This window comes from Taudactylus pleione, unplaced genomic scaffold (assembly GCF_031769625.1).
Source record: "Taudactylus pleione unplaced genomic scaffold, aTauple2 ptg000040l, whole genome shotgun sequence".
Taxonomy (NCBI): Eukaryota; Metazoa; Chordata; class Amphibia; order Anura; family Myobatrachidae; genus Taudactylus; species Taudactylus pleione.
Genome location: NW_028284442.1, coordinates 2,079,140 through 2,095,551, shown reverse-complemented (window position 1 = coordinate 2,095,551; position 16,412 = coordinate 2,079,140). Strand labels below are relative to the sequence as shown.

Sequence of the window (16,412 nt, the reverse complement as noted above, 5' to 3'; positions counted from 1 at the left end):
TCTCCAAACTTTGTGGCTATTTAACTGAACACTGATTTCAATAGCTCTAGTCCTGACTGTAGACTGAAGCTGTGGTGAAGAGGGAAATGAGATTAGGTCAATTTAATTGCCCATGACACCTCATTAACCTGCAACACATCAATCAAATGCCATCAACTTGTGGCCTGTAGCAATGATGTGCTTGCTGGCCACACACCTGTAAGCTTTCACTGCTCCCTCCTATTTTCCTCAATAGCCTAGTTTATCACTTACAATGCTTAATGTGCCAACTAGAGCTTAGAGTGCCAATGTCTCGGAATTGGCTAAAACATTATAAAAGTGACAATCTGGGTTTAAAAAAATAGGAGCACGACTACATGGGCTGGAGAGTTGCCTCAGGCACTGAGAATGACTTGTGATTGTGCTTTCTATTTATACTTAAAAAGCTGATATAATTTAATAAAGGATCAGTTACTAGACTGAAAGAGTATCAACAGGCCCTTCAGTGGATCAACAGCACAGCACTAGAATAGAGTAGAAGAGTAGTGTCAGGTTGTTTGTAGGCTGTATAGGCCGCTAGCCCCAAAAAATGGGATAAGACATTGGAATACACCATATATGAAGGTGAGTTAATATATAACTCTGAAGTTATAGATAATGTTTGAGTACACTGCGGGTCAAAACAAATTGCATCCACAAAAAAAATCCATTTGGTAATATGCAGAGCCCAAGCATCAGGGTTGTTTCTAGGGGCTGGGGCTTCCAGTCAAAATGTGCCCCCCCTCAAACAAGCATAAGATAGTACGTTTGCACGTGCCCCCGGAAAGGGCGTGGTCTCACAATAATGGGCGTGGACTCAAATGAAAAGACTACTTTTATGAATAAATTACATAACCATTGGATTAGGGACAGCAAAAGAAACTGCTGTTTTCCTGTTAAAATTTCCAAGGCACACAATCAGTCCCGTCACCCCGTCCCCCACAGGAATAAAAACACATTGCTCCCCACAGAAGAAATAACATCGCTCCCCACAGAGGAAATAACATTGCTCCCCACAGAGGAAATACCTATGCTCCCCCATAGAAAACCAAAAAATTGACCCTTCTGTGTCCCCAGACAGCCCCCACATCTTTGTCGCCAGCCAGCCCCGCCGCTGTGTCCCCTGACAGCCTACCGCCCTTCTGTCTCCAGCCCAGCCCCCTTTCTGTCTCACCAGAGCCAGCCTAGTCTCTCACTTTCCTTCTTCTTGATGGCACGGTTCCTCCCTTTCAGCGTCAGTGTATGGTGTGACGCCATTATGTCATGCGCCGCGCCCGGTCTAAAAAAACCCCCAAAAACCTTTATTTCACGGTGGCCCCCCTCTCTCTCCGGGTCTAGTGTGGGGTTGTGAGCATTGCAATCGCAGGGGTTGGGCGCCCCTTGTGGTTGCACGGCTCGCCCGCCCCTAGAAATGGCCCTGCCAGGCATTTTAAGTAATATTTAGTAATTTATGCCTGTTGCACAAGAAACACTATATAGTACAAACAAGCCCTATGCTGACCAGCCCAGAGCTTGTTTGTACTATAGCATAAGAATACCACACTGACTGCTTTCTTGCTAAAGGGTATTAGCCCCTTGTGTTATCAGTGCTGCTTTTACTTTACTTTTTTTTGTTTACTGGTCAAACAAAGGTGAGGTAGCCGCAACAGATATGTGACTGCTTCCCCCCCCCCCCCCATACTAAGGGAGTGCGCTCCTGCGCTGGTTCCTTCTCTCTGAGCAGTGACCTCAGTGTGTTGACATCTCTGCACATGACCAATCTGGCGCACGCCACTGTTAGAGTGCCACAGTACTGCATGAACATGCAGTACTTAGCTCCTCAAGTGACCGCAGTGTACAGATTTGTCCACAGCTTATTTCTGTGCGCTACAAGTCGTGTTAAAAATAACGCATGAGCACCGTGCATCGCTGTAGCGCTGAACGTCTTTTCGTGCGACTTTTTACCTTCAAATGCATCTTATTCACAAAGTGTTGCGAATAGGATGCACAAGCTGATTAAAATAATATGGAGTATGTAGTGTTCATTCTAGGTCCGTCTCAGGGCAGGGTGCCGAACCGTAGAAAGGGTACTCTCTCGCATGCATCTGAAAAAGGGACACGTCCACTGTTCCTCACTCTTGGGGGGAGTGCCCAGCACTTATGGGCATGCGCACAGCCTCTATTCACCAGCAGAGAGTACTGCACCACAATTTTTCCCCTCCACGGGTAGGAACGGCACCCGGCAGGTTGTTTTAACAGGGTGCCACTATACGGGTACGTGCAGTATGCCCTTTTGAAATCGTGCAGGGTGCTGCTAAAATATCCTAGCGGGAACACTGTGCATGCCTATATTCTGTGCGCAACTGCGGGTGTATCTGCATTCAAAATGCTATGTTACAGTGTCAGCAGCTGTGACACTAACGTAGCATTTGGCATGCAGATACACCTGCAGTTGAACACAGAATATAGGCATTCCGCATATCATTTTAATCGGCAGAAGCTGCTTTGCAAATAAGATGCATGTAAAGATAAAATGTCAAAAGACGCTTGGCGCTATAGAGTCACGCCACAGCATGGCGCAACTAGATGTCTTGCTTAATGCGCAATGAAGTAAGATGTGTGTGGACCCATCTGTATACCATTGTATCACTGCTGTTAATACTGTGTATACCGCTGTACTTAATAAACTGAGCATCCTGGTTAAGAACATCTGTGTGGATTGACCATTTCACATGAAATTGGCACCTATTGCAAACCATACAGGTTCCACCAATAGATTTTACTAATATGTTATGGGCCCAGGATCCCAGAATGTGAAAATATGCATACAAGTAATGGATCAGCATAGAAAATGCACAGTGCAGTAGCCAGCATGAGCTACATAAAATTAAGAAAATTGGAGATTTGCTATGGAAATATAGCTAAAGTGAGAGAGGTTGTGGATAATCACAAATGAAGACACCGCACTGATCACCCTCGCAACCACCGGTCGCGGCATTGGACATCTGAGTAAGCCTAAGGCATTGACAAGATGTTAATATCTCAGCAATTGGCATCTGTTTTAGTCCAGGTGGATGACAAGGTGCTTGCAATGGCAATGCTACAGAATGTGACACCTCAGTTTGAGTTTTTAGTAGTGGCTTTAGAATCTTGTGCGATTAAGCTATCAACAGGGATTGTGAGGGCTAAGTTGTTGCAGTTCCAAGAGCGCATACTGGTTGAGTCAAATGCTGGGAGTTATGCTTTACTCACAGTATACTAAGCCCAAAAGGCCTAAGTACAAGTGTTTCATATGTCACAAAGCCTATGAGTATAGACTGAGAGATTCAAGTGGCACACAGAAGAAGCGTGATAAAGTAACAAATCAGTTTTAAGTCAGACAGTAGCAGGAAGGATTGCTGGTGCATGGTATCAGGAACCACAAGGCATTCCAGCAGCAATAAAGAGTAGTTTACATCATTGAGCACGTGACCCTATAACAGTCAGAGGGATCGGAAACAAAGTCCTTAAAGCCACAAAAGTTGGGACAGTCATAGTATGCCTGAGAATCAAAGGTGAAACCATAGTCAGACATCCAAGATGTGTTATTTGGGAATCAACTTTATTGTCCTAAGTGTCCTAGAAGAAAAAGGATTTAAGGTCAAGTTCACAGAGGGCAAGGGTGATGTGAATAATAAAAGTGGCTGTGATAGCAACAGCATTCCAGTGTCAGCAGATGTACGTCCTAAATACAGAGGAGTGTTATAGGGTGGCGGAGTCTGATTTTAGACAATCTATGGATCTTTTGGCATAGGCGATTAGGCTACCTAGAGTATGAGACTGTCCAGATGCTTCTTGAAGGGATGGTGATGGGAATAGTTGTAAATAAACCAGAGAGGCTGGCATGTGAGAGCTGTATAATAGGAAAGCAAACCTGTACCACTAGCATTGGTGTATGCAGATGTGTATGGTTCGATGGATGTGAAAAATAAAGTGAATGCGACTATTTACTGTCATTCATTGATGACTTCACAAAAATTATGAGTTTACTTCATTAAAGCTAAAAGTGAAGTAATAAAGAATTGCAGACTACAAGATTTTGGTGGAGACTCAAACTGGTCAGAAACGTAAGATCCTGAGATTGAACAATGGCGAGGATTATGAAAATTTTTTTAAAAAAAAATAACCGTCTTCTTGGAGAAATATGGCATTGAGCACAAGGTAATGTCAAGGTGAATCCCTAGCTTTGGCAAGGAGGTCCTGAAGATTTCTCATTCCCCTCAATGTTTTTTTTTTTGCTTTGAGGGGATTGGGAGAAACAAGGCCCTTTTGTGCTGGTGGCTTGGGTCTTTGGACCCTCTCCAAAAGGAAGTTTTTTCACACTGCATTGAGTGATTGAAGCATACACCTTCAGCTTAAAAAAAAAAAAACAATTACAAACCGCTATTAAAATCCAATGAAACAGAGCCACCTAATGTAAAGCTCGAACAAGAACTGCAACACAAGTGTATTACGCTGGATATGCCAATAGCTGAAAGCATGTCTGAGTTAGACTGCCAAAGTGTATATCCAATCACCAAGCAGGAGTTTTGTGAAAAGCAAGCAAAACCACCTAGGAGATATTATGAGGAGTTCGCAAATATCGTTTTCTGTAAACTGCAAAATATCCAAGAAGCAAAGTCAAGTAACAACTCGGAGAAATGGGATTCAACAATAGATAAAGAAATGGCATCAGTAGATGGTAACAATACATGCATGCTGTAAAAAACTAAATGCAGATGGAACTATTGCCTGTTACACAGCCTGTCTTGTTGCTAAAGGATATACACAAAAGTGCGGGATTGACTACAGGGAAATCTTCTTCTCATCTGTTGTAAGGTACTGCCATGCATGATTTATTGCTCTACCAAGTAGACTTTGAATCAGCTTTCTTAAATGGAGGGTTAGATGAAGAAATTTACATGGAACCTCCTGAGCATTACAATGAGGGCATGTTATATGAAGGAAAAGTCTTTTTATTGAAAAATGGCATTGTATGGTCTGAAACAAAGTGATCATTGTTGTCACATTAAGCTAGATGCTGTACTATTAAAGATGGATCTCGTACATTCAGATACTGATCAATTTCTATACCACAAGACAATAAAGCGATGCTTTATTGCAATAAAAATTACAGTTTAAAGGCCTAGGGCCTGCACATCACCAGGCTTAAGGATCTTACAAAACTTGAACACAGAAACTCTCACAATTGATCAACAGGGATATATAGAGACAATACTTAGTAAGTATACAATGACAGACGCAAAACCAGTCAGTACTCCCAATGACAAGGCACAAAAATGTACAAATGCCATGCCTCCAACAAGTGAGTCAGAGATAGACGTAATTAGGAAAATTCCTCATCAGAGCTCTTGTTTTATATGTTATTAGAATTAAATGGTTTATTCATCCAATATAATAGTTTAAAAAAAACAATAGTGGGAGTATACCAAGTTTCTTCTAGACACTCTAAAAAGCAATCAGTAGAAACTGAAGTGGAAGTAGCAGAGCTTCACACAGCTACAGCTGCTAGTTACAGATATACCACCTATGTGTTCCCGAAGTCTGTCTTGATTCAGTATTCATGAATTTCTTAACCTTTTTTAACTACAGACTGAGAAAATGCTGAAATGTGCAGAAGATCTGGTTGGCCCTTATGTCTGGGAGAAATATGATCTAGTTATTTTACCTCCATCATTCCCATGTGGGGGAATGGAGAACCCCTGCCTAACCTTTGTAACTCCAACTATTTTGGTAAGCTATTTTACTGTGACCATCTGCTGTTAATATTATGCCTTCATGAAATGTCTGCAATATATAAACATAATGGACCGTTTTCGTGTGCTATTGCGTTATAAGCAATGTGCCCACTTTTATTGCGTCATTTTTTTCTTTCAAGAAAACACAGCAAACCTTGAAGATCTGCATAACTGAGCCCTATAACACCCACAGGAGGCATAAACACAGGCATTGATTTAAGAAGCAATAATAATAATAATTTATTTATATAGCGCACTTCTCCCGCAAGACTCAAAGTCGCTTTACAGACATCAGAAAACATGGTACATTCAGAAAATAGAAAACCACACTGAGATAATTGAAAACAACCAAATCCTAGAGAGCTCAATAAGCATATCGCAGGGTTGGTGCAGACATTTTGGGAAATACGGGTTATATATTCCACCAACAAAAGGTACCAGATGAGGCAACCATTTTGGGCCTAACGCTAGGAGTAGGGTCCCACCATAATGGTCAGGTCCATGTATTTTTCATCCCATCCCCGAGTGTACCAGGTGAGGCAGCCAATTTGGGCCTAACGCTAGGAGTAGGGTCACACCATAATAGTCAGGTCCACGTATTTTTCATCCCATCCACGAGTGTACTAGGTGAGGCAACCATGCTGAGTGCACTACGAAGTTTTCACTGTAGGAGATAAGCCGTACAAGGACCCAAGGCATATATGGGAAAACTGACATGTCTGGCAGTATGATATACCCAGCATGAATAGATCCATGGAAAGTACATCCTGCCCATGAAGCATGGTTGGAAAAAATTAATAGTTTGACTATGTTCTGCCTTCCAAGTTCACTCGCTCTCATTTTCCATTTCTATGTGTTACTGCTGGAATTAATTATACCTACTTTTTAAGATTGTTTTTCTCTATCTAAAAGTGAATTACCAAAATATACAATTAAACCACCAATACATAGTGTGTACTTGAAAATATGGCATTGTTAGAGAACATGCATCTCTTCCATATCCACGGCTGCTGTTATCTTGTAATTTGTAATGAAAAACAGCATACGTACATTCTCACATACTTCTGCAATATAAATGCTACTGCTAATGAGCATCACACAGTAAGTATAAGGCTGTATTCAAGTATAATACAAGTAACTGGTCTGGTTATGATATATAAAATATATTTGAAGAAGATTCACACTTGGAAAATTTTTATGTATAATTTTCTGTGTTTTTAAGATTTTGTGTTTAAAAAAAAAGTTTCACCTTAATGTACAATATAATATGAGAAAGAGAATTAGATATACCGATCAGCCATAACATTATAACATAGATTATATTTTTCAATGGCATATGTCATGGAGTGGGATATATAAGGCAGCAAGTGAACATTCCATTCTTGAATTTGATGTGTTGGAAGCAGGAAAACGGGGCAAGTGTAAGGATCTGAGCAACTTTGACAAGGGCCAAATTGTGATGGCTAGTCGACTGGGTCAAAGCAGGTCTTGTGGGGTATTCCTGGTATGCAATGGTTAGTACGGACTAAAAAATTGGTGAGGATAAAAAGGCGCTCCAGAAAGATAAATGCAGCCTTTTTTAATACTTAGGATCTGTCCCAATACAGATCTTGAATTTGGTAAACGTAGTGTAAAAAAGGAGTAGTATTAAAAAAATGGCACTTTTATCATGTGTGGACTACTAATAGTAAAATATATAGTCAAAACATGAATACTTCGCTTAAAAACTAGTCAGTGAATTTTCATTGTGGTTCCCAGATGACGAAGTGTGATGTGGATGATGTTGACGCATCTCCGAACATCATTGTACATGTTGAAACTTGAACACCAACCTGTCCTTGTCCCCAAACGCGGTCCACAAGGCTCCCCAACAGTTCAGGTTGAACCAGAACTGTTCACACTCCGTCATCTGGGAACCCCAATGAAAATTCACTGACTGCTTTTGAAGCTAAGTATTCATGTTTTGACTATATATTTTAATATTAGTAGCCCACAGGCGATAAAAGCGCCATTTTTTAAATACTACTCCTTTTTTACACCATGCAATGGTTAGTACCTAGCATAAGTGGTCCAAGTAAGGATCATGGGTGCCCAATGCTCATTGATGTACGTGGGGTTCTATCCAACAAGAGATACTGTAGCACAAATTGATGAAAAAGTTAATGTTGGATATGATAGAAAGGTGTCCGAACACGCAGTGCATAGCCACAGACCTGTCAGAGTGCCGGCCATGCTGACCCCTGTCCACCTTCCAAAAGCGCCTACAATGAGAACCTGAGCGCCAGAACTGGACCATAAAGCAATGGAAGAAGGTGGCCTGGACTGATGAATCACGTTTTCATTTACATCATATGGATGGCTGGGTGCATGTGCGTCGTTTACCTGGGTAAGAGATGGCACCAGCTTGCACCATGGGATGAAGGCAAGCTGGTGGAAGCAGTATGATGCTCTGGGCAATGTGCTGCTTGGAAATTTCGGGTCCCGGCATTCATGTCGATGTTACTTTGACACGTACCACCTACTTAAACATTGTTGCAGACCCAAGTACACCCCTTCATGGCAACGGTAAATCCCTGATTGCAGTGGCCTATTTCAGCTGGATAATGTGCCCTGCCACACTGCAAAAGGTGTTCAGGTAAGGTTTGTGGAGCATGACAAAGAGTTCAAGGTGTTGACGTGGCCTCCAAATTCCCCAGATCTCAATTTGATTGAGCATCTGTGTGATGTGTTGGAAAAACAAGTCAAAGCCAAGGATGCCCCACCTCGCAACTTACAAGACTTAAAAGATCTGCTGCTAATGTACCACAGAACACCTTCAGAATGCTTTTGGAGCCCATGTCTCGACAGGTCAGAGCTGTTTTGGCAAAACGAGGGGGACCTACGCATTATTAGGTGGTTTTAATGTTATGGTTGATCAATGTATAACTGTATATATCTATCTGTCAATACTGTGATAAACTAACCCTCCTCCCTCTCGGCAGTCTTCTCTGTATACTTGGCATTATGAAACTGCTGAATTGAACATAGTAACACAGTGTGGTCCCACGGTAGTCACTGTAGGATTGGTTTATTATATGAAGTTTGATGCTATAATGTATAGAGATTGTTTCCACTTCTGAAACACAATTGGTTACAGAAGTAAATAACCCAGACCCGTTTCTTAATGTTACTGATACAGTGGCAGTGGGAATGTTCCCTGAGTGGAGTGTTCCCTTTTCCAAGCATGATTGTGGTATCAGAAAACCATGAGAACAGCAGTGGAGCGCAGAATGATGTCCCCCTTACTGAAGGAGCAAATGTTGTTAAACCAGTTGACTGTATTGAAGAGAGATTATATTTTTACCTCAGAACAGTTAAAAGACCTTTCTCTGGTAAAGGTTAGAGAGAATGTAAAAGTAGCTGATGGAAACCTACTAGAGAGAAAACAAAGGAGGTCTTAAAGGCCACTGAAGACTCTATAATGAGAGCACTCAAATAGCACAATGAGAATAAAGTTAAAATATATCCTTTATTACCAACTACAATGCAATTAAAATCAACTAATAAGTACAAAAATCAGTGCAGGGTGTGATTAAGTGCAAAGATTCTGAGGTAAAAGGACCATTGAAAATAGGTTCCTCAATACCTTAAAACGGCAAAATATTACAAACGATAATTTTTAAAGTAACACACAAAATACAGTACATCTAATGAAAAATAAAATACTCCCATGTCCGGACAAGACAATAGTCAATCTCAAGCTCGTAAATTAGAAGTAAACCGAATACATATAAATGTACAATTCTGCTTCAATTGAATGTAGATTAGGGATGTGGAGATCTGTTATACAGGAGGTTCTGCTGCTTCCTATCTTACCATAGGTATTAGATAGGGAGTGAGAGACCCCTGTTATACAGTATCTCCTAGAAACAACAGCTAATATCAGTGATCCTGTGCAGCTGTTCGCTTCTGCTTTCAAATGTCATGCCCAATCCAAAAATGTGGATTATAGGGTATAGGACAATTGATGAGAGAGTTAGTGAGCTGTTATGGCACCATAGGAAATGGAAAGAGGAAGAAGAAAAAGAGTTCAGATGGAGACATAAACCTTATTTAATTAAGGGAACCACATTATAACATTGGTTTATCATACATATAATTTCTCCTCCTTTTCAGTTATTATAGTTGGGCAATATCTCCTGAATACATTAATTTCAATGAATTCAGAAAAATAAATTCGTTGGCATAAATAATAAATGAAAAATATAACCAACTGCACAATGAAATAAATGAAGACCAGTAATAATGGAGCTTCAGATAAATGTAAGAAAACAAAGTAAAACGTGCTAAGCATTAGCTATATACTGTATGTTTCCAGAGAACAATCAGTTGTGAGGACATACAAATTCATATAAGAAGTAAACAATTAAACTAATGGCAGCAAACTCAAAATCATTATAGGACAAGTCTGTCTCAGATAAAGTGCAATGTGTCAAAACAGTGCCAGTGCGATATGATCAAAATAGTAGTCAGTTATACCCCTTTCACATCGTAAACCCGGCTCTGACCCAGGATTTGGAAGCCAGGTCGGATTTGGCTGTGACCCGGGTCAGACCCCTTTCACACTGAACCTTCGACCTGGGTTATTCCCAGGCCGGCCCCGTTAACACTGAACCCGGGTCTGCCCTGTAAAACCATATGGTTGTCATTAAAAATTGACTTCTATTTTTACTGTGGTCATGCACTTTCATAAAAAATGTCCTGAATGCCTTAAGTTTATATACCACCTGCTGCTGAGTCCTCCGGAAGCCACTGGATTCCAGGACCTTTGCTATATTTTTGTAGACAACAGCGTCTTTCACTGTGCCTGTCATCTGTTTTTCTTATTTCCACCTCGCCCCTTATGGCCAGCAACCCCTCACCTCCTGAGCCTGGCTGCTCACCTCAATTGGGATTAACAGATCTGCTACCATCACTGCACTGCCCGGCGGCACACGGGACATCAGGCGGGTTGTTTGATGTGGCTACCGGGTGTGATTCTCTTCCCCAGCAACCTTCACAGCTGGAGCTGTAAGTGTTTCTAAGATCAGCGATCTACCGCCTCATCCGTGATCCCAGGACTTCAAAAGACAGCCCCGGTCACTGGGCGCTCCCCGCTGGTCGGTTTGAGCGCACTTACAACAGATCACTTTCCATTTACTCGTGACCCTTGCTAATACCATTTCATTTCTTCTTACCAAGGACAGAAGTCACAGGTAACAACTTTATTTGCAACAATCTGCTTTATCTATTGCATATACAGGCTAATTAGCCCACCCACTTGCTCAGTGACTTTGCCAACAGCACTGCTAATACATTTATTCTGTGGAGGAAAAGGAGGAATGTTTCTATATACTGAGCCATATCCAGGAATCTTATTTATTTTAATTTTACATGTTTCATTAGTAATGATATAAATGTATTAATTGTTTGTCCTATTGTCAATATATATGTGATGTTTTATAGTAAATGAGTATATCCTTTTATGGATAACTGTTTTGAGTGAACTAATTAACTATTACCTCATTGTCCTGCGACTGCCTTCCCTTTTTTTAGTATATATTTTTCTATTTATGAGGGTGACTCCCTCATACAGTCGCACTGATATTGATGGTATTCTTGCAAACTCCTAAGCGCCAAGGTTTATTTCTATTTAACCCCTCACCTCCTCATCACTCCAAATGGACATGGCTTTACTGTATTAAAGCCTTTAACTGCAGAAATGCTGTCTTGTTGTCTGCAGTGTGCTGCGCGTGTGTCCATGGTTCTGGCTGCTGACATCATCAAAGGAGTCGCAAGAACATCCAATCATTGCTGTTTGCTGAGTCCAGGGTTGAATAACCCGGATTGAGCCCATTCACACTGCACATCAACCCGGCTTGTTCCCGAGTTCAACTCTGGTCGACTGCAGGGTTGAAATGCCAAATCGCCGGACCAGGCATTTTTCTGTTGTCACGTTCACACTGCACCTCGACCCGGGTCGACCCGGCAATATACCAGGTTACTTTTGTGATGTGAAAGGGATATAAATCAGTATTGATATAACTATTAAATCACACAGAGTAAACAACTGTTGCCTTTGCTCAGGAATCAGATATCCAGCTCACAGACTAATTTAAGTGTCATAAAAAAATGCACCCAGCGTTTACTTAATCATGTACAATAATTAGAGCTGCATAAATATTGGTATATAATATCTTTTATCACATCAAACTTTGAATCCTTTTTAAGTCACAAGCAAAGGACATCACTCGTCTGTGGATTATTTTAAATCAACAAATGTGTAATACCGCTCCATCGCATGAGCGCTCTTAGGAAAGCAGACCTATCTCCTCATACAACCTGGGGGTAGGGGTGCCCCAACATTGCGCAGCTGTTGGATACCCTTAAGTTCGGGTCCGATGCGCGTTTCATCTGCATGGCTTGATCATAGGAATCAGCTCAAAGTACAGCTTCCTGGTACTCATGAACTTTATAGTGGGAAAGAGCCAATCAGAAGCCATCTGTAGTAGAGTGGCATATAATTCCTCCAATGGGTGTTAGTTATGGCATCACTGACTCTCTGACCAATGTAAAGGGAGAGGGTGTGAACTGGGAGTAATGATAGACATCTGTAGCTCCTAGTCAGATGCACTAGGAGCTACGGATGTCTATTATTACTCCCAGTTCACACCCTCTCCCTTTACATTCTACACAGAAGAAGTGTGTGGGGACTAAGATTAGTGCTACAGAGTGCAATAAGCCTATTTGCATTATTACGAACTGACTTGTTGTTTTAGGGAACAGAAGTAGTGGATTCTACAGACATAGGAAATAAAGATAATGGTAAAATGTGTATATAATTAAGGAGGATCTGCAACATCTAGTCACATTCCTGAACTGCTAGAGTCGATTCTAGCTATACCTTCCTCTTAGTGATCAGGTCAGAAACTTCACCTATTGTCTGTGTTACTGAAAGTCCAACTGCAGATAGAATTACTAACAGACATTTACTATATTGCTTGTATATGTTCTTTATAATCCCCAATGGTATGCTTACCGCATAGTATGGATTACCATTGTCACCTCTATGAAAGTACATCTTATAAATGGAACTATCCTTGAAGTGCTACTAATTAAGAAACAAATAAGAATACATATTCCTAATTTATGACGTGGTCAAAAAGTTGTATGGTTTAAGCAAGGACCATATCAGGTCATCAGTGTCACATAGGGGAGTCGGGTGAATAATTTGTCAAGTGCGAAATTGACGCTTAGCCCATCAGAGGTGTATGCACTGGCATTATTTCACATTCAGGTAAGTATGATTCCATCAAGAAAGGGAAGTATTTTGAATCAAAAACAATATTGTTAGGAAATACTAACAAATTTGAGATGGACATGTTATCATTTAGGTCATCATGAGGATGGAAAAAGTCTTTCTTTGTAATATATAGAAAATTAAATGACTGCAATATAATTAGTGGTGGATAAGGAAACATTATCCTTGGTGATGATGAGAAAAGGCAGTATTAAGTGCAGACGATATCACTGCTTGTTTGTCCAACAACAGTATAAAGTAAAAACAATATATTGAATATCCCATGTATCAAAAAAGTACTGTACAAAACTTATTATAGGTCAAGAACTGCTGTTTTGACCGTTATCAAAATAAGTTACAAACCTCATCATCTACCTTAGGACGTAAAATTTAATAGATCAATACTTGTTAGTAATATTTTTTGAGTTATTATTTTATGTGAAAAAATATATTATCAAGTGAATAAAATACAATGATAGTGAATAATGGAGGTGTGGAATCAAAGATATTTTTTTAAGTGAAGTATGATCATGTGAAGTTGTAGGTGCAAATGTTAGAAAAATAAGATAGTCAATAATTAGTAACAATAGTGTAAAAACAAATCTATATACAGATTGAGTCTCCCATATCCAAAATGCTTGGGACCAGGGGCATTTTGGATATTGGAATATTCTGTATTTTGGAATATTTGCATAAAATAATGAAATATCTTGGGAATGGGCTCCAAATCTAATCACAGGATGCATTTATGTTTATATACACCTTATACACAGCCTGCAGGTCATTTTATACAATATTTCAATAATTTTGTGGCTCAAACAAAATTTGTGTACATACCTGAAATGTATTTGTTACATATACACCTTATACACACAGCCTGAAGGCAATTTTATACAATATTATTAACAATGTTGCGCTTTAAACAAAGTTTGTGCACATTGAACCATCAAAAACCAAGTTTTTACTATTTCAGTCATGCTCAAAAAATTCTGTATTTCGGAATATTCCGTATTTCGGAATATTTGGATATGGGAGACTCAACCTGTATAGAGAGAGAGAGAGAAGGGGGGGATGTAAAAAAGAAAAAATTAAACATTTATAATAAATGTGAAACTATGGAATTAAGCCAAAGTAAAATTTCATATACAAATTGTAGTGATTGTGATAAAATAAAATAAAAATATATGTCTTCTCTGGTAATGGGTGTTGAGATGAGTGATCAGATTCAAAGAAGAAGTGTGTGGGAACTAAGAATAGTGCTACAGAGTGCAATAATAATATTAATATTAAAAAATAGATCTTATAAAATATACTGAAAAAGGGAAACAAGTATGCAAAAGGAAATATGGATATCAAACTAGTGCAGAAATGAACTGAAACTGCTATATTCATTTAGGCCCTGTGGTACCAAGGTTCCTAACTTGATGATCCATTCAGTCTCCTTTTATGAGTAGGGTATAATTGAAATCTCCTCCCCTTATAGAGACGGTGTACATTTACAGACAATATATAAGGTATAAATAGAGATAATATATATTTACAGACAAAAGGAAGCTAAAACATTATGAAAAGTATATTTTTAATTGGATTCAGTAATAATTAGTCACAGTATACTAAAGAAGAACACAAGATATACAATATAAAAAGTTGAGAGCAGGCAATTACTAGTATGATATACATTATAAGCAAAGGTATATAAGGAGGGACAGTATGATGTGAAGGAGATAAGTAAGGACTAGAACACAGAGTTTAGTTCAATTTGTTCGTTCAGGCCATCTGGAAATAAACAGTTCATCTTCCTTTTGTCTGTAAATATATATTATGTCTATATATACCTTATATATTGTCTGTAAATGTACACCGTCTCTATATATACCATTCTATAGCAATATATATATATATATATATATATATATATGTTTCCATATGAAAGCAGTGTTCGATATACAAAAGATTTGTATAATTAGTATGGGTATCTAAATCTGGTTTAAATAAAAACAATAATATTAGTCCACATATTTTCTATCTTATCAAATATTTCATCCATGTATATAACACTATGATTATAATGCTGGTAAGAAATATACATATATATAGACTGTTAAACATGTCTGGTTTAATTCATATATAGATAGCATATCCACTGTGGTATTTTAATTAAACATACAATTGACAAGGTTCCTTTTTTAAACAAGTGCTTGTGATCAATTATGCTAATGAGCTTGCTTAGCTACAAATATAGAGACTGTGGCAGTTAGAACTTACACCTTGACGAAGATGACAGGAAGGCGTTGAAACGCGTAGGTGAACTCTCTTTACACTACTCCTTATTTGACCGGACACCCGCTGTACCAACTGGCTCTAACAAACACAGCCTAAACTAAAATAATTTTATTTTTTTTGCTCCATGTGGACACAGACCTTGAGTAAGTGGACATCAATCATTGGGCTAAACCACAAAAGAAAGTACGAGGCTCCACCCCGAACGGGTAGAGCCGTCACACTGTCAATTTCGTGCTGCCGGAAATATCCATCCTCACTGCCCGCTACTTGAGCGCAACCATTGTGGAACTAAAAGATCCAAAGTAACAAGGGAGACTACCGCTTGGATTTGTGTGTATTCTGTTGCCATCAGAAGAAGTCGCTATACGGAGATCCCCGTGTACCTGGCTATACACTCCCATTGTCAGCTCCCTGGATCTAATAACATTGTGAAGCTTCTGAAGCCTTTAATTTTCAAGTAAAATATTCTTACAGAGCTCTGTATATTCCGGTGGCAAGTTTAAATTGAAATTCTAATACTAGACACCGTAAATTCACTAGACTGCGTGTTTTGCTGAAATTAGCTGTGCCAGTCATCATGCTATAGTTAAAGGAGTAAGATCTCAATGTGCTAAACTATACACATTGGGTCTCATTCAGACCCGCTCGCAAGCGCGTCAATGGATGTGCATTGCGCATGCGCGACGTGCGCAATGCGCGTGCACAAGACCCGTAGCAAGTAAGAAATTCACTCGTTCCGGGGCTCGCTACAAACGGGGCGGCTGTCAATGTTGATCGACAGCTCGCCCCGTTTTGTAGGCGGGGTGGCTGGAAAAGTGGAGGCGTTCCTGAAGGAACGCCTGCCATTTGTGGATGGTCTTACTGACATCACCAGTGATGTCAGTAGTGAGCTTCTGGCTCTATTAGAGCCAGAAGCTCACTGGGGCTTGCGGCAGACAAGACCCTACCACAAGGGTCTCGTCACAAGCCTGATGGTCGCGACCATCACCTGGCCACTCGCAAAAACTGTGGGTGGTTACCCACAGCTTAACAAGCGG

General features: G+C 39.9%; 1 protein-coding gene across 1 annotated transcript in view; it reads left to right on the top strand.

Annotated features, from left to right (window-relative positions):
* The window catches only part of LOC148538314 (leukotriene A-4 hydrolase-like), a 154,715-nt gene that overhangs the window by 49,017 nt on the left and 89,286 nt on the right, over nucleotides 1-16,412 (top strand). Inside the window, exon 8 of the mRNA XM_088453652.1 lies at nucleotides 5,629-5,769. Within this exon, the coding sequence (XP_088309778.1) occupies nucleotides 5,629-5,769 (141 nt within the window). The remainder of the gene's footprint in view (nucleotides 1-5,628; nucleotides 5,770-16,412) is intronic.